Below are 26,804 nucleotides of genomic sequence, written 5' to 3' on the forward strand. Positions count from 1 at the left end.
AAGGACTGGGGGGGAAAAAAGAGAGAGAGAAACAGCCAGTTACAGAAGCTGACGTGAGGAGAAGCAACACGTGTTCCGCCCTTCCAGCAGTGCCATGGGAGGGGTCAGGCATAAAGTGTGGGCGAACCCCGAAAAACCGAGGGAAGGCGGCCAGGTTATCAAAGCCCACATGCCGTACGGGGCCCCTCTGTGTAAAATGCCCAGAACAGGCAAATCCAGAGAGACAGGGGTGCCGGGGCTGCGGGAGGGGGGTGGGTGCAACTGCCCGTGGGGCAGGGTTTCCGTCTGGGGGACGAAAATGACCCGGAACCAGACCGAGGTGCGTGCGGGCGCACAGCCCTGGGGAGGCACTCGGTGGACTTTAAAACGGCTTCAGTGGTGAACGTTATGTTGTGTGCACGTCACCAGTTTTCTAGAAAAGGTCGGGCAGGAGCCCCGTGGGGGTGCCGGGGTGCGTCCTCCTGTGAAGGAAGGGAGAGACCAGAGCCGCCCTTCCCACGCCCCGGCACCCGGAGCAGGCCCCCCGCCCCTGTTCCTGGACAGCCTGCTGAAGCCCCTGTTGCCCCCTCCCCCAGAGGACCTGTCCGACTCGGAGGAAATGTTCCCCAAGGACATCAGCAAGTGGAGCAGTAACGACCTCATGGACAAAATCGAGGGCCCCGAGCCGGAGGACACGCAGGGTAACCGTCCGGGGTGCTGCAGGGCCTGGGGGGCAGCCGCGGGGGGCCCAGCGCCTGCCCGGTGCCGGGAGTGAGGGGCACCCTGGGCCCCACTTACTACCAGCACAACCTGTCCGGTGGCCCCCCGGCTCACGGGCCCCCCGCTTCTGTGTTACAGACGGCCTGTACCGCCAGAGCGCCCCCGAATTCAGGGTGGCCTCCAGTGTGGAGCGGCTGAACATCATGGAGGTGGGTGTGGGGGGCAGGGGCGGGGGCTGCACTGCCGCTGCCCCCCGGGGCCTCCGGGGAGGCGGAGGGGCTCAGAGGACGGTCCCGTGGGGCGACGGAGGCGTTGGCACCCACTGCCTCACTCCCATCTACACCGGCCTGGGACCCCCACCCCCTCGGACGCCCCTGAGAACCCCCAGGGACGGTGGGCACCGCCACCCGTGGGAAGTAAAATGAGAAACTTGTAAATTCCAGACCAAACGTAAGATCTTCACCCTGCTCCCCGTCTTCCTGCAGTCCCTGAAGATAAAGGCTCTCAAGGGGAGGAAGCGGAAGCCTTTCAGGCAGAAGTGATACCCCCTGGGGGCAGGCGGGGCTCCCGGGGCCCAATAAAGCTGTGTTGGCCAGAGCCTGTGTCTGCCTTGGGGGTTCTTTGCTCGGAGCTCACGCCCCTCCTCCTCCTCCTCCACCTGTGGTGGTCAGAGCTGTCTGCGCTGGGGCCAGGGGCCAGCCCATGCTGCGGTCACTGCACTGCTCCGGCCTCGAGCTGCCCAAGGTGCAGAAGGCCTCTGGGGACTCGGGGCCCCTGGGGAGTTCGGACGGGGTTGGGGAAGGAGCTTCCACACTGCCCTCCCCCCCTTTGGGGGTTTTCTGCTTCGAGGTCTGAGTTCCATCCGGCTTTGCTGGAAGTGTGGCTGGGGTGTCAATTTCCAGTGCCGGTTAAAGCAGACGGAGCCCCCAGCCCGCCCACGTGGCACACAGCTCTGACGGCCCCCGGGAGGGGCAGATGGGGCTCGCTCCGGATCTGCCGAGGGTGTGCGTCCGACCCAGCGCCGTTCTGGCCCCGCCACCCGCAGGCAGATCCTCTTGCCGGCAGAAACCCCCAAAGCAGAACCCCCGCTCCCGGCCCCATGGAGGGGGCGGCTTGGCAGGGACACTAATGGGTGCCCTGGCTTTTCAGGGCCCGTGGCCCCCTGTGCTGTGAGCTCTGTCCCCACAGGCTCACGTCTCTGGTAGGGCGTGCCCCGTAGAGAGTGGGTGGAAGTGGGGGAAGATGGGTCTCGAACTGGCCTCGCCTCAAAGGTCCCTGAACAGTCCCAGCAGAGAGGCACAGGCAGGAGGCCCTCAGTCCCCCAACTGCCCCGGCCCGTGCAGTCCCACGGCTGTGCACCTGGACTCTGCTTCCTTGTCTGGGTGACCGGGAGGCTGCCACCGACATTTCCTCCATAAGTCACTAGCCGGGCCTTAGAGCCCAGGGCCCCGGGGTGGTCCCGTCTGGGGCTGTGGTCTGGGCAGCCGGTGGTCTCGCCCTGCTCTGGGCTGTGAGTTCTTTCCTGCCCTGCCGCCCAGCAGGAGGGCAGACCTTGTGTGGGGACAGGTGACTCTCCCCAAACTCTGCATGGCCCATGCATGGCTGGTCGGTGACCAGGCCCCGCTCGGGGACGAGGCCGCCCACCCTCGTCCGTCCCCACCTGCCCGGAGCCCTCTGCCTCACCAGCACCTGGGCCCGGTGCCTGTGCTGACCACCCCTCTTCCCGCCTCCGTGTGGACACTCGGGTCGCGCTGTTGCCCCACGTCCTGCTTCACGTGGGCGCCCCAGTTGGCTTCAGCTCCTTGGTCTGCCTCCCTGGTCTCTTGGGGACAAACCCCTCTCAATTCAATTCCCTTCCCCCGCGTCCCCTGACATAACACAGGCACAGCGAGTGCTCACCAACAGCCCCTCCTGGGCCCGGCCCCCCCTCTTCCCCACCCCGTCCCACACCGGCAGCCGCGGGCAGGGGACATTCCCTGGGGATGGAGCCCCAGGCTGGGATGGCAGGAGCCCTGGGTCCCCGTCCGGCTTGGCACTGAAGTACCTTGTGACACTAGACAAGTCCCTGGGCCCCCCAAGCCGCCACCGTTTCCCCTCTAAGTGGGATGGCTCCTCGTGTGGCTATGTGCAGCCGCAGGTCTCACTTTGACGTCACACGCGGCCTGAGAGCAGGAAGGTGTCCTCACCCCTGCAAACGAGGGGCTGCTGAGAGTCCAGGAATGGAAGGGCTGGGGGCCGGGGGCCAGGGCCCGGAGGGAGGCCCCAGGTAGATGGAGGGAGAGGGAGCTCCTAGCTGGCCGGGCCGAGGCCCTGAGATCAGCCGCTCGTAAGTGACCCCGTGACTCTGAGTTGGCTGTCACCCTGCCTGCTGGGACTGAGACCCCGCAGCCTGGGCCGGCTGAGTCTCTGCCTGCCTGGGCCCCCCAACAGAGGTGGAGTGTGTGCTCTTGGGGGACTGGAGTCCCCGGCATGTCCTCTGCATCACAGTCACACTGGCAGACGGGAGCAGGGAAAGTGGCTTGGCCTCCCCAGGGTGACGGGGCCCAGGCCCGGAGCTGAGCTTCCGGGGGACTGACATCCGCCCCCGCCCTCCGCCCGCACAGGACGAGGTCAGCCCGCCGCTGGCCACGCCGCCCTCCAAGGTCCACGTGCTGCTGCTGCTGCTGCACGGAGGCACCATCCTGGACACGGGCGCCGGGGACCCCGGCTCCAAGCAGGGCGACGCCAACACCATCGCCACCGTGTTCGACACCGTCATGCGCGTGCACTACCCCAGCGCCCTGGGCCGCCTCGCCCTCCGCCTGGTGCCCTGCCCGCCCGTCTGCTCCGACGCCTTCGCCCTGGTCTCCAAGTGAGTGCTCTGCTCTGCTCTGTGGCCGCCCCGGGGGCCACGTGCCGCCCCCTGAACCGGAGCCCCTGTCTGGGCATCCAGACCCACCACCCAGCCTGTTCGGCTCAAGAGAGGGCAAAGCCTGTGCAGACGGCTGGGCACGAAGGCAGGAGGGGTGGGACCCAAGCCTGAGCCTCAGTTTCTCCAATGTGCGTCCGAGACGCCGAGCCGAATTGCCCAGCTCTGTTCCCACACCTGCCCAGAGACTGGCCTGGGACTGTCCCCACTGGGTGTGCCAACTCACAGCTGAGACCCCTGGGTGGCAGGGTGCTGACCTGAGGCCCCTGCGCTCTCCTGACCCGGCCCACTCCCCCAGCCTCAGCCCCTACAGCCACGACGAAGGCTGTCTGTCCAGCAGCCAGGACCACATCCCGCTGGCCGCCCTGCCCCTGCTGGCCACCTCCTCACCGCAGTACCAGGAGGCGGTTGCCACGGTGATCCAGCGGGCCAACCTCGCCTACGGGGACTTCATCAAGTCCCAGGAGGGAGTGACCTTCAACGGCCAGGTGAGTCCTGGGCTGGGGGAAGGGAAGGCAGAAAGCCCTGAGGGCGGGCCTGCTGCGTGCCCAGCCCGGCTGTGGCAGGGGGGCGCGGCGCCCCCGCGCAGCGCTCAGGCCCCAGGGCCTCTCTCCCCAGGTCTGCCTGGTCGGGGACTGCGTCGGGGGCATCCTGGCCTTCGACGCCTTGTGCTGCAGCAGCCAGCCGGCGTCTGAGAGCCGGAGCAGCAGCCGCAGGGGCAGCGTGGCCAGCGTGCAGGTACCAGGAACAAAGGCTGTCGGTGCCTGGCCGGTGGGCCGGGGGGCAGGCAGTGGGGACAGGGACGGGCAGGGTGAGAGGCTGGCTGGACAGTGGCCAGCGGGCCCGGAGTCGGGGGAGCCCCCTGGCAGTGAGCCTGCACGGGGCTGTTCCAGGACGCTGACCTGCTGTCCCCGGGCGGCCTGGTAAACCCGTCGCATGGCGGTGGCGGCGGCGGCGGCGGCAGCGGCGGCAGTGGCGGCAGCAGCTTGGAGAGCAGCAGGCACCTGAGCCGCAGCAACATCGACATCCCCCGTAGCAACGGCACCGAGGACCCCAAGAGGCAGCTGCCCCGAAAGAGGAGCGACACGTCCACCTACGAGCTGGACACCATCCAGCAGCACCAGGCCTTCCTGTCCAGGTGGGTGGGGCTGGCAGGGGACTGGGGTCCGACTACGAGGCCCGCTGCCAGGGGAGGACCGGGCCTTTTAGAGGGAGGGACGGCCAACGAGAGGGGCCTGCAGGCCCTCGAGCCCACGCCGGGCCCACAGCTCTTCCACCAGGAGAAAGCGGTTTGTAAAGGAACCGCTGTGGCCCTGTCCGTGCTGAGGGCCACCTTAAAGCACAGGGAACAGACTGTCGGGGGCGGAACTGACCAGGGACAGCACGGGCCCTGTCAGGGCTGTCCCTAAGGCATTGGGCTCCTAGAGAGGTCGGGACCCTCGGTCCCTGGGGGGCCCCAGCAGGCCCTGGGCAGCCGCACCCACCTGAAAGGCCATGTGGGGGTCCAGCCTCTCTGGGCCGGAAGACCCCTGAGAGGCCTCCTTCCGGAGCCGAGGGCCGGCCAGCCCCGAGGAGGGCCCCGGGGTGACCTGGCGCGCCCCCTCTCTGCAGCCTCCATGCGAGCGTGCTGAGGAGCGAGCCCTGCTCCCGCCGACCCAGCAGCTCCGCCATGCTGGACAGCACAGGGGCCCTGGGCAAGTTCGACTTTGAAATCGCCGACCTCTTCCTCTTCGGGTGCCCCCTGGGGCTGGTCCTGGCCTTGAGGAAGACTGTCATCCCCACCCTGGACGGTGAGAGCCCTGGACCCCTGTCACGCGGCCATGGTCGTGTCCCAGATCCCTTCCTGCCTCAGACTGTTTTGTCCTCCTCACTAGGGGCCCCTCCCTGTCCCTTGCTCCTGCTGCAGCAGCCCCGTCCCTGGCTCCTGTCCCCCAACACCTGCTGTTTCATTTCATCTCTAAGGCACCTTGGGAAGCCAAGGCCCAGAGAGGATGGGGACCCTTTCAGGGTCAAACGGGGAGACACTCAGTCTCTCGGACCCAGGGTCTTCCCAAAGGGGAGGAAAAGGAAGTCAGTCACCTCCAAAGCCTTCTAGGTGTGGTGGCCTTCCAGCCCCAGAGGTGCCGCAGCCTCGCTGCTCCAGGGACCCTCCTCATAGTGGACACAGAGCCGAGACACGCGGGCTGAGCAGCCTGTCGGAGTGGCCCTGCCGGGTGCCCCCAGGATCGGCCAGGGCGGCCCTGCCACCCTCACCCCGCAGGGCCCAGGTTACAGAGGGGGACACTAAGGCTCAGAGGGGTTTAGACACTTGCTCAGGAGCCGGTAGCCAAGGGGTTACGTACAAGTACAGGAAGACAGAGACCGGAATGTTACGTTAAAAAGAACGAGGCATAGCCCTGGCTGGTGTAGCTCAGTGGATTGAGTGCAGGCCTCCGAACCAGACAATCGCAGTTCGATTCCCAGTCAGGGCACATGCCTGGGTTGCAGGCCGGTTCCCTGCAGGCCAGTTCCCAGCAGGGGATGCACAAAAGGCAACCATACATTGATGTTTCTCTCCCTCTCTCCTTCCCTTCCCCTCTAAAGATAAATAAATGAAGTCTTAAAAAAAAAACAGATTAAAAAGAACGGGGCAGAACTGCATGTGATGATATGAATGACTCCAGCATTTTGTGCATGAGATGGAAAAAAAAGCAAAGTTCAAAAAGTATAGCACAAGTTCCCATTCGTGTGTGTGTTTTAAGAGTGAGACATTACTGCCAGTTCATATGGGTTCCCCCACCATTCATGTATAGGGGAATTTTTTGAGAACCCGCAGGCCCCCAAAATAACCCACCAAGTCATACCAAATATGCCTCATCCCGCCCATCTTTTTTATAATATGTGTAACATTCTTAGGAGCTCTCTCAGGCTTTTCTGATAGCATCACAGCTGCCGAAATAAATGGATTGAGCCCAGATGTCAGACAGAGCTCAGCGCTCCAGCAGCTGGGCGCCCAGCCGCTGAGTGTGGTTTCCGGGAAGAAGCTTGGCGGGGCCAGGACGCTGCCTCTACCACCGCTGCGCAGAATAAACGCTGAGCACTGATTTCGCTTTGCTTTTTTTAGATTTTTATTTATTTATTTATCTTTAGAAGGGAAGGGGAGGAAAGAAGGAGAGAAACGTGTATGGTTGCCTCTCATGGGTCCCCTGCTGGGAACTGGCCTGCAACCCAGGCACGTGCCCTGACTGGGAATCAAACCTCAATCCTTTGGTTCACACGCCCACGCTCAATCCACTGAGCTACACCAGCCAGGGCTAATGTCGCTTTTCTTTGTAAAAGCTAAAGTGCTCCTTGAATTTCTTTTAGTTAGTGGGAATAGGTACAGGCAGTCCCCAACTTCTGTGCGACTTTCAATTTTTCAACTTTACGAGGGTGCAAAAGCAATAACGCGTTTCGTAGAAACTGCACTGCCGATTTGGAATCTGATCCTTTCTTTCCCCAGGCTAGCGGTACGTGCTATACAATACTCTCTCGTGGGGCCGGCCGTTATAAAGTAGGCTTTGTGAAGATGATTTTGTCCCACCCTAGGCCAGCGTATAAGTATTCTGGGCATGAGCAGAGCGGGCTAGGCAAAGCTCTGGTGTTCCATTGCTAACATGTATCGAATGCATTTTCGACTTAACCGTATTTTAAACTGGCAGTGGGTTTATTGGGACCTAAGCTCATCATAAGTCGAAGCGCATCTATTAACAGAGGTCTTTCGTAAATAGCAAACTGGCAGAACGTGACCTTTTGAAAAGCGGGGGATACCTGTCTTACTTTCACGTGAAGTAGCTGGAATAGCCAGCAGCGCATTCTGACAGCGGAGGAGACCTTTCCAACCCCCAGCAGGCGGGCTCCTGCCCCGCTGCGCACGCGTAAGAGCCTCTTCTAGCTGCACGTGGGCCTCCAGCCGCGGGACTTGGAGGCGGAAGGCAGCCTTCCATTTGCCTTTCAGCATATACTCGTGTACTTTGAAAAATTTTTTTATACAACAGTCATTATAACTTTTAATTAAAAAAAAAAAGAACGGTTAATAAAGGGGCATTAGCTCCAACAGATCCCAACCCAAATTGATAGACACATACTTCCGAGCTTTGCATAATACCCGCCCACCGCCCCGCCCCGCCCCTGGGCGGAGCTAGCTGCGGCCTCCGTGACTCCGCCCCCTCCCCGGCCCCAGTTTTCCAGCTGCGGCCGGCCTGCCAGCAAGTCTACAATCTGTTCCACCCCGCGGACCCGTCAGCCTCACGCCTGGAGCCTCTGCTGGAACGGCGATTCCACGCCCTGCCGCCTTTGAGCATCCCCCGCTACCAGCGCTACCCTCTGGGCGACGGCTGCTCCACGCTGCTGGGTGAGAGCCGCGTGCCACGCCAGGGGACCAGGCTACCTCCGCGGTGCCCCCGGGGGCAGAGCTGAGAACCCAAGGAGCCCTGTGCTGGGCCCCCTGGTGCCCAATCCAGACATGGGGGCGCAGGATGGGAGGCCGCAGAGTATCCTCCCTGGGCAGGGAGGCAGCGTGAGGGCTGCCCGAAGTCCCTTCTCCGCCCTCGCTGGGAACAGCCCCATCCCACCCACCCCAGCGTGTGTCCCAGTGTGTCGTCATGTCCTGGTCCTCGAAGAGCCCGCGTGTCTTGTGTTGGAGCCTGTCTGGACGGTCCACACGAGTGTCTGTTCTTGTCCTCTCTGTTCTCTCCCCGTCTGCCTTCAGTCGAGACCGTGCAGAGAAACCCCGAGCTGGTCCTGGAGGGCGGCCCCCTGGCCCCTCTCCCTCCCGGGGATGGCTTCCTGGAAACCAGTATCCCAGTTCCCGCGCTCACCTGGCAAGATGGGCCCAGCCCCAGCCCGGGCTGTGCTGAGTGTGTGTAAACCCCCTGCTCGTGGTGGCACCTGCTTCACAGGCTAAGCACTGGTCCTCAGGGACCTCTCCTCCCCTCCAACCCCCCTCCCGACCCCCACCCCGTGCTTCTGGCCCCTAGGAGTTTGTGGGATGAAGTGGGGAGGAAGGGAGACCAGGCAGGATCCAAGCTGGGGAACAGGTCCTGGTGCCTCTCTGTGCACTGGGGCAGAGCCGGAGAGGACCCAAAGCGAAGGGAGCCGCTGAGCCCTGAGAGGGGAGCAGATATCCAGGGTCCCCTAGCAAAGGTGCTGGTCCACTACGAGGCTGACAGGGGCCTCCAGGAGATGGGTGAGCCCACGGGGCTCCCCTGTTCCGCCAGGAGAAGCCTCAGTCCTGGTGAGGGCTCGCATCTCCAGGTCCCACCTCCTTCCCTCCCTGAGGAGGCCCAGGCACCTCCTGCGCCCCATCCCGCCGTGGGTCCTATAGCTGAGTCCCTTATCCTCTCCCTGCCCTGCCTTCAGCCCCTGCCTTGGTCAGTGTGGCCGGTGAGGGACGCATGTGAGGCCTCAGTGAGGGCATCCCTGGGAAGCCGACTTAGGCCCTTGTGGTTGAGGCCTCTCAAGTCCCACTGTCCCTGGCTGTGGGTGAGACTGGGCCAGACCCTGGAGGCCCAAATGGCCAGACTAGGGCAGATCAGGAGCTGTGTGTGGGGTGAGAAGGGGGCCCCTACAGGGATGTGGGGCCAGCCGCCTGCCTCCTCGCCTGCTGTGTCCGTGTTGGTCCTCTGTCCACCCTGCCCCGCCCTCCTTTCTCTCAGCCTTGGCTCTGCCCTGCACTCTCAGCCCCAGCTCGCTTGGGCCCGTACTCACAGCTGGCCCTGCTCATCTGCAGCGAGGGTTGTCAGCCACGCCTGGCCCAGTTGCCCCTCGGGACCCCCAGCCCAGGCGCATGCTGGACCCTTCTGCTCACACTGCTCAGGGGCTGGGAGGGCTGGGTAAGGTGGGGCCTCTCTAACCCCAGGTCTCTGGTCCCTGTCCACCTGCAGCGGAGGCACTCCAGACCCATAACACGGTCTTCCAAGAGCACACGGCGCCCTCCTCTCCTGGTGCAGCCCCCGCCACCCGAGGTTTCCGCCGGGCCAGCGAGATCAGCATTGCTAGCCAGGTGTCCGGCATGGCTGAGAGTTACACAGCGTCCAGCATCGCCCAGAGTGAGTGCCTGTCCTGCTCTCCAGCACCCTCCCCTCTGTCCTGCAGGGGGCAGTGTGCCCCGCCAGGGACCAGTCAGAACACAGCAGGGGAGGGGGCGCTGCTTGCATCCGATGATGGGGAGAGACCGGGGATGCTGCCCAACAGCTCACAGTGCCCAGGACGCCCCACAGTGGAGAGTGATCCAGCCCCAGGCGACTACAGAAGACTCTGGAGGGAAGGAGTGTTAGAAGGGGTGGCCCTAACGCTAAGAAGGGGGACAAAGTCCACCATCTCAGAAAACTGGGAGCCAACAGCCCTGGTCTTGGCCCGGAGTGGGGACAGGGTCCTCCCTAAGAGAGAAGGGTGGGGGGCTGTTTTTGGACAAATGCCTGGATGGGTGGCTGAGGGCATTAGAGAGGGGAGGTCTCACTGTGGCCGCCAGACCTTGTTGCCACCCCGGGGGGCAGAGGACACAATGGCCCTTGCTCTGTGGCTCCTGCCCATCTCAGAAGGTGTTCTGCAGCTGGGCAGAGCCCGGGTCGCCCCTTCTCAGTCCCCCACGCCAGCCCCAGCCCAGTGCCCCTGTCCGCACAACCAGTTCTTAGGCTGCCTGCAGAGCTGGGAAAAGGCTGGTGAGGTGGCCCTTGTGAGGAAGCCCAGGGGCCTGGTGGTCTTCCCAGCGTCTGTCTGTCCGTCCTGGCCTGCCGAAGGCACTGAGGCCTTCCCCTTGTTCTTGATTCTCAGAGGCCCCATCTGCGCTCAGCCACACCCCCAGCGTCAGGCGCCTGTCCCTGCTCGCCCTGCCCTCCCCACCCCCCTTCACCCCGGGTCCCCGCCCCCAGGCCAGGCTGGCGAACCCCCACCTGCCTGACTTGGACGTTGGAGAAGGTACCGGGCATCACGTGGCCTCCACCCACACTTGTCCCCTCCTCTCACTGGGGTCACTTCCTGTTTCCAGGCTCTGCTCACTGCCAGGTCCTGCTCACCTGCCCCACCTGCCGAGGCCTCTCCAGGAGCTAGGGTGGGCTGGGCGCACACAGACATCAGGGAGGAGGCGAGAGCAGCTGGAGTTGGGAGGAATCCATGGGGCTGGAATGAGGGGCGGGGGAGACTGAGGGTGGTGAGTCAGGCGGGCTGCTGGCAGAGGGCAGGAGGCCGCCTCTACTGAGATGTCTGGGCATCTCCTGCCTGTGGCCACCGGAGGGGCACGTGACAGGCCTCACCTCTCTGGCTGGTGTGGTCGCCCCGCCCCAGGTGGGAACCCAGATTCACAGGCAGGCCTGCCCGACCTCGCCAGGCCCCCAGGTGCTGAGGGGGATGGCAGGTCTTGCCTTGGGGTCCACAGCCTTGAGGCCTGGGGGTAAATCAGGAGCCCAGAGGGGTCCAGGAGAGGACAGCAGTGGGGTCCAGGGCAGGGTCACCAAGATCAAGGACAGGTCTGGGGACAGTGACGGCGAGTCCTGCCACCACTCGGACCTTCTTTTCCTCTCTCCCTCAAATCCACACCCTCACCTGCTGGCCTGCCGCTGGTGCTCCACTCAGCCTGCACGCCTCCGTCACCCCGCCTGGCAAAGGGACTCTCGCTTTGGCTGCTCCCCTGTCCCTGGTTGGAGGAGGGTCTTGTTTTGGGGGCTGAGCCCAGCCTGAGGGGCCAGGTGACCCCCTGGGGTTCCAGCCCAGTCATCGCCGCTCCTCCTGGCAGTTGCTGCAAAGTGGTGGGGCCAGAAGCGGATCGACTACGCCCTGTACTGCCCGGACGCCCTGACCGCCTTCCCCACGGTGGCCCTGCCTCACCTCTTCCACGCCAGCTACTGGGAGTCAACGGACGTGGTGTCCTTCCTGCTGAGACAGGTGCGGGCCCCCGCTTCAGGCCCCCTTCCCCAGACCCCGCCCTCTGACCCCACTGGGCAAGAGTGAGCAGGACGGAGGAACTCGTGGAGGAAGCTGAGACAGGGTGAATGCAATCATGGGACAGATCTGAATTTGGGGGGCCCAGAGGGTGGGCTGCAGTGGGTTGAACAGTGCCCCCCAAACCCTCACAGCTTCCTAGTTTCATCTCCAAGAGCGCCAGCCTCTCCCTCCGAGACCTGGGGCCCCGCTGGAGCCTGCCCCAGGGCCTGACCTTGCCTGCCTCCCCCCAGGTCATGAGGCACGACAGTTCCAGCATCTTGGAGCTCGACGGCAAGGAGGTCTCGGTGTTCACCCCCTCGAAGCCCAGAGAGAAGTGGCAACGCAAGAGAACCCACGTGAAGCTGCGGGTGAGGGGTCCCCCGGGTGCCTGGGGCCCGCGCCTGCCGTCCTGTGGAGTCCTCAGGGAAGCGCCTTGTTACGGATGAGCAAACTGGGTCACAAGCTGTCCTAGTTAACCCTCAGTCTATGACACTGGGGCTCTTACCCCATTTAGGGACAGGGAACTACAGCAAGGCTCCCGAACTTCCCCAAGGCCACGTGGCTCAGTGGATGAGCTGCACTTAAACATGGGCTTTCTGGCCTTAAGCCCAGCTCACCCCACAGGCCCACAGGAGGCTTGAGCAGAGTCCCGAGAGACCCCGGCCACCCCTTCATCCCCCACCCTGACTCAGCCTCACCCCCTGGTCTTCCCAGAATGTGACGGCCAACCATCGGATCAACGACGCGGTGGCCAACGAGGACGGCCCGCAGGTCCTGACGGGCCGGTTCATGTATGGGCCCCTGGACATGGTCACCCTGACTGGGGAGAAGGTACGGACACGGGGAAGGCACTCCCCTTCCTCTGGGGCGTGCGGTGGGAGGCCGGGGACACAGGCCGAGCGTGACCAGCCTGTCCGGCTCCAGGTGGACGTGCACATCATGACGCAGCCGCCCTCCGGCGACTGGCTGTACGTGGACACGCTGGTGACCAACAGCAGCGGGCGCGTCTCCTACGCCATCCCTGAGACGCACCGCCTGGGCGTGGGCGTCTACCCCGTCAAGATGGTGGTCAGGTACGCCCCTCCCCCAGGTGGGCGGGGGCGGGGTGGGGGAGGGGCTCCGGCGGGGTCTGACGGCCTGCTCCCTGTGCCCAGGGGAGACCACACCTTTGCCGACAGCTACATCACCGTGCTGCCCAAGGGCACGGAGTTCGTGGTCTTCAGCATCGATGGCTCCTTTGCCGCCAGCGTGTCCATCATGGGCAGCGACCCCAAAGTGCGGGCTGGAGCTGTGGACGTGGTGCGGTGAGTGGCCCTGGGTGCCAGGGTAGGGGACATTTGGTAGGAACCTTGGGGACTGAGGAGCTGGCACCACCATTTACCAGTTGTGTGGCCTTCATTTTACCTTTTTTTAAAATTTATTTTTATTTTTAGACAGGGGAAGGGAGAAAAACAAGGTGTGGTTCCTGCTCAGGCGTCCCCTAGTGGGGACCTGGCCCACAACCCAGGCCCGTGGCCTGACTGGGAATCGAGCCAGAGACCCTTTGGTTCACAGGCCGGCACTCAGTCCACTGAGCTACACCAGCCAGGGCCCATTTGACCTCTTGATGTTGGTGCTTCAGTCCCTCACCTGGGAAGTGGGGTCCTCACAAGAGCAGGCCCCCTGCTGCCAAGGGAGTGTGTGTGGGACCATGCGACTTAGGCTGTGGGTGCTACGCAAGGGCCCCCACCGCTGCTGCCGCCTGCTCAGAGACGGCCTCTTCAGTGGCCCAAGTGGGGGCTGGCTGGGCGGGGAGACAGGGCGGTCCAGGAGGGGGCGGGGCGGCCGTGGGACACTGAGGCCTGCCCCTCGCCCCCAGGCACTGGCAGGACCTGGGCTACCTCATCATCTACGTGACGGGCCGGCCCGACATGCAGAAGCAGCGGGTGGTGGCGTGGCTGGCCCAGCACAACTTCCCCCACGGCGTGGTGTCCTTCTGTGACGGCCTGGTGCACGACCCGCTGCGGCACAAGGCCAACTTCCTGAAGCTGCTCATCTCCGAGGTGGGTCCTGGGCGAAGGGGCCACCGGGCAGGGCGGGGCCGGGAGGGCCGTGCCTCCGCCCACACTGGTCTTGCCTGCAGCTGCACCTGCGCGCCCACGCGGCATACGGCTCCACCAAGGACGTGGCGGTCTACAGCTCCATCAACCTGCCCCCCATGCAGATCTACATCGTGGGCCGGCCCACCAAGAAGCTTCAGCAGCAGTGCCAGGTGAGCGGGCGGGCCTTGGCGGGTGGGTGGCACCGGCGGGCAGCCGGGTGGGCCTGGGACAGCCGTCCTCCTCACTGCCCCTCCCCTGCAGTTCATCACGGACGGTTACGCGGCCCACCTGGCCCAGCTCAAGTACAACCACCGGGCGCGGCCGGCCCGCAACACAGCCACCCGCATGGCCCTGCGCAAGGGCAGCTTCGGCTTGCCCGGCCAGAGTGACTTCCTGCGCTCCCGGAACCACCTGCTCCGCACCATCTCAGCCCAGCCCAGTGGGCCCGGCCTCAGGCACGAGCGGACGCAGAGCCAGCCGGATGGGGAGCAGCGCGGCCAGCGCAGCATGAGCGTGGCAGCTGGCTGTTGGGGCCGAACCACGGCTGGCAGGCTTGAGCCAGGGGCAGCCGCGGGCCCCAAGTAGGGCGCCCTTGGTGAGGCACGGTGGTCTCCATGGTGCTAGGCCGGGCAGCCAGCTCACCAGGAGGCCTGGCCTGGGCACACGCCATCGGCTGGGAACAAGCTTGTCCCGTGGCCCAGCAGAGGACACTGGCTGTGCCGCAGGCAGCCCTCCTGGCCCTGCCTCACGTCCAAGGGTCTTGAGGGCTTCCAGCTTGTCGCTGAAGCTGGCAGGACAACCAGCCAGCCCCGGGACAACAGAGGGACCAGGAACCCCCGTGTGGAAGGGCCTCACAGCTGCCCCGCGCTGACCTTGCAGCATCCTCATGTCAGGCCTGGCCCCAGCCTGCCGCCTCCCTGGCCACGAGCTTGACACCTGTACCCCTGCTCCCTTGGTAGCAGCTCCAGGAGGGGACGGCCTGCTTCTTGTGAACTCAATTTACTCAACTCTGCAACCTCACTGGTTTTGCACTGATATTTGAGAGCAGAAACCTGGTAGCCTCGCCTACGGCCACAGACCGTTCACACGCATGAAAAGTGGCCTTTGCCGATCCAGGACCCGCCTCCTCGCCGAGGCTCTGGGGCGGCGCAGCCCTGTGGGAACAAGGCAGGAAGGCCGTACCTCGTTTCCGCAGCTCCGCCCCACTGTGGCAGCCCCAGCCCCCTGCCCACCTGCCCCACCTGCAGCTTGGTGAGGCCGTGGGTCTGGCGTCCTCTCTGGCTCTGGGAGCAGCCCAGGCGGTGGTGAGGCTGGTGAAGACCAGAGCCGGCTCCCGAGGAGCCCTGCCGGGGCCCACGGGGCCTGGCCACCTCGTCCACCCCTCGCCTGCCGCCCCCCTGGCCCCACACCTCAGCCCTCCCATTTCTACACCTTTCTACTTCTCGGATCTGATTTCTATGAGGTTTTTGTAAAATGAGCAATCCTTGGCTGCTTCCTTTTCTTAACTCTTTCAGCACCAAGCGCAGCCCCTCCCCGTGGCAACCACCCAGCACTGTGACGAGTCCAGCCAGGTCCTGGGTCCTGGCCTCCGGCCCGCGCAGTGGGCTGTGGGCTCCCGCCTCACCCTGCCCGTGGATTCCGCTGAACTACTTCTCTGGGGCGGGTGGGGCACACACTCGCTTTTTAAACGCCGATTCTGTTCTGATGCCGAGTCTGAGAAGCCACGGCTCCCGCTGTTGGCTTAAGGGCAGGCAGCCACGGCTCCCAGTGCAACCCGGCCAGGACCAAGCTGGTCTGCGTGTCCGCCCTCCCTCCCCAGAGCGGATTCCGATGGGCTGCACTGCTCCACTCCTGGTGGCCTCTCCACTGCTCCTCCACCTGCTTGAGGCGGGAGCCTGTCTGCCATCGGCCAGAAGCTGCTGCTGCCGCCTTGGACAAGGCCTCGGCACCACGTGGGCTGGGGCGAGGGGGGGGGGGGCGTGCCGATGGATGCTCACATTTCCCCGTGTGTAGATATGTACAGCCAAAGGGTCGTGTAAATGTTCTGCAAAAGTGGGTCTATACAGAGTGAAAGCTATTTATTTTGTGCAGAGAAAAATGTCTGGAGGGATGGGACCTTCAGGGTTTATTCATATTTAAGACGTAGCTTTTTGTTGTTTTAGGCGTTGTGTATAAAGCAACGGTTATTTTACGGACCGAGTTTTAATGTAACCATTGCAGTGACAGTGCAGTACCCGACCTTCCACTCCCCAGCGGGAAACCGCTCGGCCAACAATCACGGCCCCCCCAGGGGCTAGTGCCTCCGCCTCCCTCGGCCCCCCACCCCACCCGGCCCACTGCCTGGACGACTAGCCATCAGAGGAGCACCTGGGAGAGTCTCAGGCCCGCCTGCAATAAAGGCCGAGGCTCTCTGGCCAGGGGGGGCGTGTGGGCAGCAGGCTCGGCCTCTCCCAGCGGGCGGCCGCCCCACGGCTCCGTGCCCCCCCCGCCCTCCTGCCCAGCCGCCAGCCATGCCAAGGACAACAGCAATAGTCCCCTGGGCCCCCCAGCGGCCCTTAGCCATAGACGGGGAGACGGCGGCCCACCCTCCCCACTGATGTCTCTGCTGCGTCCAGGTCTGCTTCCTGCCTCCCTTCAGACCCCTGTTGGCACAGTCTCCCCCTGAGGAAGCGCTGGTGTTTCAGAACCTGAGCGGGAGGCAGAGTCCTTTCAAAAGACCAAAAATGTTTACAGCGTCGGGTGCTGAGCTGCAGGGCTCGGGCCTAACCAGTCACTACCAAAGGGTGCGGTGGGCCTTGCCGGCTGCCGCCCCACCTGGACCTGTCAGAGTAGAAGCCTTAGTTCCCCACCCCCGCCCCCCGCGTGGCCGCCTGCCTTCTTCCTACAGAGGGATTCAGCAGAGACCCCACACCCTGCCCACCTGCCCACCACGTCGCTCTCCATGTCGGCCCCTCCTGTCTGTCCATCTGTCCGGGCTATGTGTGAACAGTGTCCTGACTCGCACCACCTGCCCTTGCTGTCCCTGCCCCATCGGGCCTGCGTGTGCTCTATATACAGTGTCATCGTCTGTCACACGAATTAAAGAAGCAGGAAGGCTTCCTTCTGTGTCTCGTTACTGCACCAGCGACCAGAGCAGCGGGCGGGGGCACGGCCTGTCCAACTGTACCTCTGGTAACACCAGCGGACTCGGGAGAGCCTTACCTGGTGCTGGCCCCATCCAGCCCCTTCCTGAGCATGAACTTGGCTCATCCTCATACCCACTGACTGACGTGGGCGCTCCCAGTCTCTGCTTTACAGAGAACACAGCCAGTAAGTAAGCTGGGCCGGGACTCCCTCCTGGGCCACCTGGCCCCACACCTGGGCCCTCAGCTGCTGTCACCTCCGGGCGGGACCCAGTAAGGGCGGCAGTCTCCCTCCGAGCCTGGGGGAGCTGGGTTGAAGAGCCAGGTGGGGTGATTCCAGGCAGGCCGACCTGAGGATGAGCGCGTGACCACCGGGGCCCACCCCAGTTTCCCCAGAAACCCCTGCAGCCCTTGTCTGCCCCTGGAGGTCCAGCAGTGCCCTCCCCACCTCAGCACAAAAAGCAACAGAAGTCTCCAACCAGGGAATGTTTAATGTCTGGAAAGCTGTGCACTTTCAGAAGAACTGATTAGGACAGTCACCCTGGTCCCCCCCCCCCCCCCCGCACCTGAGAGAAGGCAGCCAGAGGCCAGTCCGCCAGAGACAAACGGCACCCATCTGGCTTCCTGCTGCCTCCCTGTTGGGCCATGAACAATGTCCGGAGACCTTGGCGGGGCCCTCAGGGCAGCAGGCCCGTCCGCATCTGGAAGGCCAGGCCGTCCCCTCGGGTGGCTTGCTGGCAAGAGAGCACACAAGAGGGGACTGTCACAAACAGCTGGGGATGGGCACTAGGCAAAAAGGCGACACCCACCTTGTTGATCTCCCTGTGTCGTTCCTTGGTTACAATTTCCTCCAAGACCTCGCCGTCTCCCTTGATGAGCCTGGGGGAGGAGGGGCACGGGCTGAGCCTCCAACACTAGAGCCACAGAATCACATCCGCCCAGCAGAGGGGCGCCAGGCCTCAGGCCCCATCCCGCCCTGGCTCAAGCAAGGCCTTGGGTCAGGGTACAGATTCCAGGTAGGTCCCACCACCAGACCAGCCAATGGTGGCTCTTTGATGACCCTCCTAAAGGCCCTTCCAGCCCCTGAAACTGCTTGTTTGTCGCACCAGAGTTCTTTTCTCCCAGCCCTTGGCCTTTTTAGAGCAGCAGCCGCAGCCCCTCCTCCCGAGAGTGCCGTCAGGGGCCGGGCTCCACCAAGCACTTCGCACCTGGTGCGCCCCGTCTCGGGATCCACCACCTTGCGTATGACACTCTGCCGCGCATCCCACTCCTCCTTAGTCATGGGCTTCATGGCCTGGATGCGCGACTTCTGCTCATCTGTCAGGACTGGAAGAGATGGCAGGGAGGTGGCGGATGGATCTCAGGGAGTGAGGGCAGGGGCAGGGGGGCAGGCGCACCCACCCTATCCTGCACCCCAGCAGCAGGGTACCTGGGCCATCCTCTTCCTCCCCAGTGGATCTGTGCCACTGGTCCAGCGAGGGGCCTGGCAGAGTCTCAGGCTGCTGCACCTTCATCTTCTCCTTGCCTTTCTTCTTTAGCTTCTTCTTCCTTTTCTTCTTCTTTCTCTTCTTGTCCTTGTGCTTCCGCTTCTTCCGCCCATCGCTAGAGGAAGAGGAGGAGGACGAGGAGGAAGAGGAGCTAGAAGAACTGGAAGAAGAGGAGGAGGAGCTGGACCGTGGTCTCCTCTGCACCTTGTGTTTGCTTCTCTCTGTGATGCAGGGAGAAGGTGAGGCTGGAAGGTCAGGAGGGGAAGAAGTAACCTTTGTCCCCTTGCTCTGGCCTGTGCAAGCTCCAGTCTAACAGAGGGATGAGACCTCCTGGCAGGGATCAGCACTCTCTGGAGAGGCGCTTTCTGGGCTCCATGCAGTCGAGGGCTGGCCAGGAGCAGGGCGGCCAAACCCCGCCGATCAGGCACTCCCATTAAGAGATCCATGCTGAGTGGGCAGCCCAGCCCCTGGATTCTGGGTCTCAAGCCAGACATCCACGTTGTACTCTCTGCACCCCTCTGACTACTGCTCACTGCAGTGTTCCCACAACCGTTCCCAGGAAGCCCGCCCAGCTGCCTGCAGCTTCCCCACCAAGTTCCAGCGCTCCGTTCCCATTCCCCGTGGTCCTCACCCTCTGCCCCAGAGGAGGTGGTGCTGGTCTTGCGGCCTTGAGATCTAGAAGCCGAACAGCTCTTCCGGGTATGCTTACTGCTCTTTTTCCTTCTCTTTTCTGACCCTCGCCCCCGGGACCGGCTGCGGCTCCTCGAGCGCTTGCGAGAGCCTGAATGAGCCATAGCGCCGTGGACTGGAGACAGGGAGACGCACTGAAACTCAAGTTCTCAGGGCAGGCCCGAGGGCTGGACTCCAAGGTCTTCGGGGGCCCACTACCCCCATTCCATACCCCGGAGCAGGGATATGAGAGACTCCGCGATAATATCACCACTCTCAATCACCCCCCAACCCTGGGCACTTGCAGACCCTCCACTGCGGCCCCTTTAAGGGCCCGCCCCCGCCGGGACGCTCCACGCCTGCGCAAGCGGCTCACGAGCCCCTAGGAGCCGCGACTCAAGAGCCCCTAGGAGCCGCCGCGACTCAAGAGCCCCTAGGAGCCGCCGTGACTCTCGCCCTCCAGGTGGGTCCTGAATCCCTTTTCACGCTTTCCTACCCTCCACCCCAAAACCCTCCGTCTGAAAGAAGGTCCCCAAGCTGCTCTGTTACCCTTTAAACTGCCCTCCGGGTCCCACTCCGCACCCAGCCTTCTCGTGAGAAAGCTGCTGCAAGGTGACTTCCGGCCCGGGGCGGTGCTCCGATAGGCCGTCCGACTGCGAAGCCAAACGCTGCTGCCTTTGGTTCTGAAGCCGCACGTTCCGTCTCTGGGGCCGCTCGGAAAACGGTGTCTGGCCCACCCACTTCCGTTTAAGAGATGAGCTCTGGAGATCCAGGTTCCGCCTCCAGCCTGTGCGCGTTTGTGCCGGCGTCCGCTGCTCCTGGCCCAGAGACGTGCTGTCCAGCCTGGCTCCAGTCCCGGAGCTAGCAGGCCCTTTGCTGCAGCTGTGCCCTCTTCCAAGATTGTCCTTCCTGCGCACCCGCAGCACCCCGTCTCCCTCACGTCCCAGCGGAGGCGACCCTACTTCACGCCGCTCCCCAACCTGGGCTGTCTGCAGACCTTGTCCACTCCATTTGGCCGTGAGCTCCCGGGCTGAGAAGCCCTGGGCTTTTCAAAGTCCCCAATCAGTAATACGGACACTACCGACTCAAATGCCCATAAGGGGCAGAGAGATCGTGGCAGCGAACGAGGGAAGGACTCCCAGGAGGGGATGCACCGCAGGTCCACTTAGAATGGGCAGCTGAGATCCCGCTCCAGCTGTTGTCTGCAGTGTGGGGATGGCGACTGGTGTCTCCAGACGTTCCCGTGGAAGCCAGAACTCGTGGTTCAACGTGGAAATCCCGGGCTTTCAAACGTGCCTCCCAGTGTGTACAGCTGCACTCCTGGCCAACTGGGGACCACCAAGCTGCAGGCTCTTAAATAATAATGACAGCAGCAAACTCAAGCAGATGTTCTAAAGCCCTTTATAAACTCTGTACATCATCTGGCTCTCCCAAGGGCGGAAGGACACCAGCACTTTCCTGATGAGGAAACTAAGGCACAGAGGTCAAGTGGTTTGCCCACAGCCACGGAGCGGGAAGTGGCAGAATCAGAATCTGAACCCAGGCAGTCTGGCTCCAGGGTCCCTGCTCTTAACCCCTCCACAGTAGCCCCCCAACACCATCTGCAAGATGCGAGATGCACCTGGTGGCCAACCCACCTGCATCCCCCTTACAGGCGGGGGCACTCATCCCCGGTGGTGATGTCTGATGTCGACAGCTCACAGCTGTACATTTCTCTGGAAGATTCCCTTGGCTACTAGGAGCCACTTGTCCTGGTGATGGATGTCTGAGAAGTTACCCCCTCTCTCTCACTCATGCACACACACGCCCTCTCCTTACACAGCCTGCTGTTAGTGACTGGTGTGAAGGGCAAAGGGGTGGACTCATGCTCCAGAGCTGCCATAGGCCCAGCCTAAGTTTTGACGCCATCTGAACCCACGTCTTGGCCCAGCTCCTTCCTGCCCTGTCCTGCATCCCAGACACCCTTCCCCTGGGGGTGTTACCTTGATGACCTGGAATCCCCTTCTCAGGCTCTGCTTCTAACAAACCCCGCCAAAGCCAGCCCGCCTGCTGAAAGAGTGACCCAAAGCCTGCCTGTCCTTTCATACCAAGACAAGAGGGGGCTGCAGGGAGTTTATTTCTGCCCCCCCAGGGCCCTCTGTTGTCATGCTACCCCCACCCCCGCAAGTCCCAATGAGGCTCAAGTCAGTGCACACACATCCACGGTGGCGGGCTCCTCTCGGGTGAAGCCGTCCCCGAAGCCCTCGTCGTCCACCAGGTCGGGCTTGCGGCAGCACATGGGGCAGAGGCGGTTGCGCACAGCAGAGGCCCGGAGCCAGACGACGAGGTTCCATCGCTCGCCAGTGCCCAGGGGCCGGGCCCCGTGCAGCTGGCCACCCCGGTGCAGGATGCCCCAGCCCACAGCGTGCTCCACTTCCAGGGGCTTGGCCAGAGCTGAAGGCGCCTGCAGACAGCGGGGCTTAGGCCTGGGCACTCCTGGCTATCCAGACCCTGCCTGGCGGGTCACACACACTAACCTGGAAGAGGCCCCCAAAGTATAGGGCGCCCCCGGTGAAGGCCTTGCCCAGGGCCACGTTGATGGTCAGCTCGGCATTATCATAGTGGCAGCCCAACTCTCGGTCCTGGTCTGGCGCATACTTGACCACGAAGGCTCTGTGGCTGTCCAGGTAGCCCCCGCCACAGTCAGGGTACAGCAGGGCCATCAGCGGCTGCAGGAAGCGCTCCCGCAGCGGCGTCACCAGCGGCTCATCCAGGCCCAGCTCATGTAGCAGCACCTGAGAGGAGGGTCCTGGGTCAGCAGTGAGTCTGGTGGGGCCTCACCCCGGGTCCCTGGAGTGTCCTTTGACTTGTTTAACTTCATGAACCTTCCTCGATTTCATCTTACAGAGAGACTGAGGCAAGGGGAGGACCACGCCCCTGAGCCACAGCACTGCAGGTGAGTCCCCCAGACCCTGGAGCCCCCACCTCCTTAGCCCGCAGGGCAGAGCCTCACCCACCCCATAGTTGTTCATGGTGTTGGGTCGCCCCTTGGGCAGGTCCGACTGCTCAAAGTGCTCCAGCTCCTCCAGCAGGGCCTGGCAGAATGGTGCCGTGAACACTGGCAGCCGGTAGATCCGCTTCTCCTCTGCAGAGCAAGGGGCAGCTCATCGGCTGGGAGCTTGGTGTGGGTTTCAACCCCCATGAGCTGTGTGAGCCTGGGCAGGTCTCCGCACTTCCCCAGTCCCAGTTTCCTCTTCAGAACAATGGGCAGAACTCAGGAACCCCCCTCTCAGGGCTGTTACGGCAATTAAATGATGCTCCGTGTGTGTGTGTGTGTGTGTGTGTGTGTGCGCGCGCACAGCAGGGGATGTTTATTCTTGGGCCACCCCTCCTCCCCAGAGCCTCTCATCCTGCCTCCACAGTGACCACAAGTCTAGTTCCAGACCTGAGTCTGATGAGGCCCTGAGGTGGGAAGGGTTGTTGGCCCAGGGACACCCAGCAGGCCACACCTGGACCACAGAGCTGGCCTCAGGCTCTCTCCACACCCTCTCCCCAGTGAGCCCCCAGTCTGCACCCCAACTCAGATGTTTCTCGGGGTTTCTCCCCCCCAGGAAAACTGAGAGGGGCTGTTCTTTCTTGCCAGGCCCTGGCGGGGAGAGGCCTGACTCAGAATGGAAATGGGGACATTTCTTGGCAGACATACCAACACCCCAGGCGGCTGGGGCGATTTGGCCGACTCCCAAGCACCCTGGCCCCATTCAGACAGCCTCCTGGCAAGTTCAACTACTCGGGAGTAGATGGCAATGAGAGGCCCTTCCTCCCCCACCCTGCCCCTTGGGGCATCCATTCCACATCCCACCCACCCCGGGTCCTCAGCAGGGTGCAGGCTCCTGGAGTGCAGTGGCCTTTACATCTGTCCCCAGTGTCCCCCAGGCCCAGGAAAGCAGAAGTCATAGACGAGGAGACACTCTCTGTACACCTACTATGCTCCAAGCCCTTCACGTCGTGCATCCCCTCAATCAATTCACTGAGTAACTGTGTCTTGGGTGAGTGAGTGAATCCAGCTGCCCCGCCCCTGTGCCTTCCTGCTCCTGCTGGTTGGGATTTTGGAGTCTCCCACCCCCTCATCCTGCCAGGTCACAGGGCCAAGACCTTACCTGACACCGTCTCCAGCTGCCGCAGCAGGCCCTCAAGGTTTGCACCTGGCAGTGTGCTGTACTCAGCTGCGGCCAGAAACTCGGGGGCCAGTGCCACATCCTGGGGGCAAAACACACGCCCAGTGTGGGGCAAGCAACCCCCTTCCCCAGCCAGGGCGCCACCTCCTCCTGGTAACCCGCTCCTGCCTGGTACCTGCAGTGGGCTGTAGATCTCAGGCCGCAAGGGGTGGTAGGAGCTGGCGATGAGGGCTTTCCTGGCAGCCGACTCCTGCCCCAGCTGCCGCCGCCGCTGCACCTCCTGCTCAAGCTGGGGTGGCACAGTACCTGCTTACCAGGACAGGCCTCCCATCCCCTCAAGGCCATTATACAGATGAGGAAACTGAGGTTGAGGAAGGCCAGAGCAGGCCCAGGCCGGAAGCCAAGTCTCTCCATGCTTCTGACTCTGGCAGAGTTGATTGCAGGTGCCAAGCTGCTAGCTGAAGGGACTCCTTCCAAAGGAGGCCCAGCCCACTCTGGGGTGCACCAGCCTCAGCCAGGCTGGGATGAGGGCCCCTCAGGTGCACCTCATCCAGCTGGGGCCACTCAGGGAAGGGGACCGACTCCCAGCCAAGTCCATCCCCAGCAGCTGCAGAGAGCTCACAAGGGAGCTTCCATCACCACTAACCCTCTAGGGAGGGAGGAGCGGGGCACAGGGAGCATCCCTGGTGCCACCAAGGATCAGAGGCAGGGCGGCTGGGAGCCTGGGAGGTGGGACCTCAGCCCCAGCTCCTGGGAAACCTGGAGCAAGTGACTCCCCTCTTTTTGAGTCCAATTTTTCCATCTCAAGGACATTCAAGGGAAGTAGACAGCATTTCCCTGATTCCCAGTGCCAGGCCTCCAATCAGTACCAGCCGGTGAGTGGACACAGGAAAGGGGAGAGAGGTTTAGGAGCCCTTCAATGATCCGGGCCTGGTAGGCCTGAGGCTGGGAGACCCCCTCAAACTGCTGACACATCTAAAAAGGGAGGTCGAGGCTGGGAGTGTAGCGGGTGTTTCGGGGTGTGGAGTGTTTACCTCTTCCAACAGCTGCTGAAAGTCCTTGGGGCTGACGCAGCCTCGGCTGCGCAGGATCTGGGGGCAGAAAGGTCAGTGAGCATGACTGTGTGACTCTGAGCACTTAACATCTATCTCTAAGCCACCCTTTCCCTGCCTGTGACGGAAGTGAGAGCCCCGACCTCGCAGGGTCCTCGTGAGAATGAAATGCGATAAGCGCTCCGCCCAGAGCAGGGCTCGCAGCTGCTCTGCCAACATCGAGCCAAGCCCTGCCGTGAGCACTGCACATACACGTCAGTCCACCCATTCCTCACGACAGCTTCACGAAGGAGGTGTTGTCATCCCCCGTTTAGGAGGCGCCGAGAGGCGGAGCCATTCTTGTTATCAGAACTGAGCACGCGGGCGAAGCAAAGGAACTGTGGACAAAGGTCCCTCCTCCGCCAACCTTCCCGCCCTATTCTCTGCAGGGCAGATAGAGGCCATTTACCGGGCCGTAGTCCCGGCGCAGCTGCTCCTCACTCCGGAAACGCACGTGCAGCCGGTAGCGCGCCAAGTACAAGTTCTCCGAGCAGAAGCAGGCGCAGCGACAGAAGCGCTTCGAGGCACCGGCCGTCGCCATGGTGAAGAGGCGCGCGGCCCCGCCAGCTTCCGTTGGAGCACTTCCGGGTACGCCCTCCAAGGGGGTGTGACTCCAGCAGCTGAGGGTCCATTCTAAATTCCCAAGCGCAGAAAAGAACGAAGACTACGGCCCAGATAAACAGCCTGAGGTGCAAAAAGATGATCCGGGCTGGGAGTGGAGGTGTTGGGGAGGTGGCTGCTCGTTTCGCCTTACAGTGTCCCCATCCACGAGGTGGGGCTTATTCGCTCCACTTTCCAGGTAGGTGAACTGAGTCACATCTTCACAGGACGAGGAGAGGCAGGGACTCGTAACCCAATACCTTTGGCTGTCTCCTTTTTCTGCTCGGAACTTTTGCAGAACCAGCCGACCGCACAAGGACAGTTAAAGGCGCTCTGGGGTTCTATCTCGTTTCCCCCAAATGCTGCGAACCATCCAGTTCTGTGCGTCTGAGCTTGGGTTTGGAATTTTTCCCGGATCCCTGCGTCCCCTCTCCCACAGTCTCACGTTTCTCCGCGGGTTGCCCCAGTGTCTCACGAAAATGCTCCGAGCGGCGTGACTTCCGGAGACTCTCCTGAAGTTTTCAGGTGTGTGGGGGGGGAGTAACAGGGCGTGGTCTGCCCGCAGCTACATTCCGCACAAGCAGACGAGTGATATTTCTTGTAGAGCGTGTGTCCCAACCTCGGGGAGACCCCTCACAGCACACACCCTCACATATTCCACCTACAGATTTGGACACTCATGCACACCCTCACACCTACTCAGTACACTCACATCCCGCACACACCTGCTCACGCTCACAACCCTACTCCTTTCTTCTGTGTGGCAGCCTGAGCTGCAAGGCCCACCCGTTGCTGTCACCGAAGCCCCCGGGCCCTGAAGGGAGATGGGAGACGTTCACCCTCTGGGACGCGGTGCCCGGTCGTCCTCCCCAGCGGTCTCCGTCAGCACGTTTGGGCTCCAGGGCTCCAGCCCGCATGGTGTCCCTGCTGGTGTCCCACCCCCAGTGGTTTGCGGAAAGGGCCCCTGCTCTCTAGGCAAAGCCTACACCAACAGCCTGCGTGGTTTTCACACTGGCTGGGTTGTCATACCTTCCTGAATGTGCACGCGGAGGTGTGTTTTGAGTGACAGACAAGGTCCCTGCCCTTCTGAATGCCTCAGTCCATTGAGGGGAGACAGGAGCAAGGAAACAATTACGGGATGAGGTTATTTTCCCAGAGGCCTAAGGGCTAAGAGATCAAGTGGGTGGTGATGGGATGGATGGCCAGTGCCTGGAGGTGGCTTCTTTAGACAGGTGGCCAGGGCGGACCTCGGAATAGTGACATTTCAGCTGAGCCCTGACTGCTGCAGCAAGGCCTGGCAGGCGAGGGCTGCCGGCAAGGGAGCTGAAAATAAGGTCATTTAACATCGGCGGTGGGCGGGGCGGTGGGTGGAGCCCGCAGAGCAAGGGTTATGAGAGGTCGAGCTGCAGGGAACCGGGCCAGAGTAGTATTGTGGTGGCATCAGCCGGCATAGGAGGCCACGGTAACATTTTGGACTTTACCCTCCACGCCAAGTGAAACTGTTTAATCCTCACAGCAAACCCTAAGAGGAACTATCCCCATTTCATAGAGGTGGAAACCGAAGCTCAGAGAGGCCCAATGACCGACCCAAGGTCGTACGATATGTAAGGGGTAGAGTCCAGAAAAGAACTCAAACCTGACTCTGCAGGGTTGTTTGTGAAGGTGCAGCCCCTCCCCCACTCAAACATCAAATCAAGGTCACTGGGCCATGGGAACCCTGGGCCCAGCCCAGAGCCATGTGGCCTGAGAAGGTGTGTAAAGTTTCACAGGCATCTCGATTGCCCAGTGATAGCAAAGGGCCCCGCTCTCCAGGACAGGATGCATTTCCCCAGCGTGATGACCAGCGTCCCCCCCCCCCCCCCGCCGACCGCCTTTGCCCCCCCCCGCAGGCCCAGCCGCTGCCCCAGCCTCCCCCACTCGGTCAGGTTTCTCCCTCTCACAGCCCTTTGCAAGATGAGCCTGTTCTGCTTGTCAGCTTAGACTGGCTCTCCCCGTGGCCCCTGTCCTCTTCAGTGTCCCCGCCCCCACCCCACCCCAGCCTGGGCTCAGTCACCA

At 62.7% G+C, this 26,804-nt stretch overlaps 4 protein-coding genes across 14 annotated transcripts in view; 2 read left to right on the forward strand and 2 right to left on the reverse strand.

Annotated features, from left to right (window-relative positions):
• Nucleotides 1-16,500, forward strand: part of PITPNM2 (phosphatidylinositol transfer protein membrane associated 2) — a 106,281-nt gene extending 89,781 nt beyond the window's left edge. For 7 of the 11 annotated variants that reach the window (XM_053669803.1, XM_053669802.1, XM_053669806.1 and 4 more), the window contains 19 exons: nt 576-680; nt 838-908; nt 3,303-3,550; nt 3,906-4,095; nt 4,226-4,345; nt 4,501-4,745; nt 5,219-5,397; nt 7,809-7,979; nt 8,337-8,486; nt 9,511-9,675; nt 10,400-10,543; nt 11,358-11,506; nt 11,797-11,913; nt 12,260-12,376; nt 12,470-12,618; nt 12,700-12,849; nt 13,404-13,587; nt 13,668-13,796; nt 13,888-16,500. In XM_053669803.1, coding sequence (XP_053525778.1) covers nt 576-680; nt 838-908; nt 3,303-3,550; nt 3,906-4,095; nt 4,226-4,345; nt 4,501-4,745; nt 5,219-5,397; nt 7,809-7,979; nt 8,337-8,486; nt 9,511-9,675; nt 10,400-10,543; nt 11,358-11,506; nt 11,797-11,913; nt 12,260-12,376; nt 12,470-12,618; nt 12,700-12,849; nt 13,404-13,587; nt 13,668-13,796; nt 13,888-14,211 — 3,107 coding nt within the window. In that variant the 3' untranslated portion in view covers nt 14,212-16,500. Of the gene's footprint in view, nt 1-575; nt 681-837; nt 909-1,142; nt 1,297-3,302; nt 3,551-3,905; nt 4,096-4,225; nt 4,346-4,500; nt 4,746-5,218; nt 5,398-7,808; nt 7,980-8,336; nt 8,487-9,510; nt 9,676-10,399; nt 10,544-11,357; nt 11,507-11,796; nt 11,914-12,259; nt 12,377-12,469; nt 12,619-12,699; nt 12,850-13,403; nt 13,588-13,667; nt 13,797-13,887 lie in introns of those variants that run through there. The other 4 variants (XM_053669810.1, XM_053669809.1, XM_053669811.1 and 1 more) reach the window with 4 other exon arrangements.
• Nucleotides 16,501-17,219: 719 nt separating this feature from the next.
• Nucleotides 17,220-19,608, reverse strand: ARL6IP4 (ADP ribosylation factor like GTPase 6 interacting protein 4). The gene is made up of 6 exons (XM_037161131.2): nt 19,454-19,608; nt 18,867-19,040; nt 18,178-18,456; nt 17,957-18,074; nt 17,558-17,627; nt 17,220-17,482 (listed from the first exon to the last, which is right to left on the reverse strand). The coding sequence occupies exons 2-6, from the start codon at nt 19,027-19,029 to the stop codon at nt 17,426-17,428; spliced, it is 687 nt and encodes a 228-aa protein (XP_037017026.2). The 5' UTR covers nt 19,030-19,040; nt 19,454-19,608; the 3' UTR covers nt 17,220-17,425.
• A 663-nt stretch (nt 19,609-20,271) lies between these two features.
• On the reverse strand, nt 20,272-24,690 carry OGFOD2 (2-oxoglutarate and iron dependent oxygenase domain containing 2). The gene is made up of 7 exons (XM_037161129.2): nt 24,559-24,690; nt 24,093-24,149; nt 23,234-23,347; nt 23,041-23,140; nt 21,901-22,028; nt 21,421-21,678; nt 20,272-21,347 (listed from the first exon to the last, which is right to left on the reverse strand). Exons 1-7 carry the CDS (start codon nt 24,688-24,690, stop codon nt 21,084-21,086), a joined length of 1,053 nt encoding a protein of 350 aa, XP_037017024.2. The 3' UTR covers nt 20,272-21,083.
• Nucleotides 24,691-24,862: 172 nt separating this feature from the next.
• ABCB9 (ATP binding cassette subfamily B member 9) overlaps nt 24,863-26,804 on the forward strand; it is a 29,093-nt gene continuing 27,151 nt past the window's right edge. The window contains exons 1-2 of the mRNA XM_037161126.2: nt 24,863-24,948; nt 25,048-25,274. The gene's annotated coding sequence lies outside the window, so the exon portion shown is untranslated. The remainder of the gene's footprint in view (nt 24,949-25,047; nt 25,275-26,804) is intronic.

Source organism: Artibeus jamaicensis, unplaced genomic scaffold (genome assembly GCF_021234435.1).
Source record: "Artibeus jamaicensis isolate MK-2021 breed Jamaican fruit bat unplaced genomic scaffold, CSHL_Jam_final contig_525, whole genome shotgun sequence".
Taxonomy (NCBI): domain Eukaryota; kingdom Metazoa; phylum Chordata; class Mammalia; order Chiroptera; family Phyllostomidae; genus Artibeus; species Artibeus jamaicensis.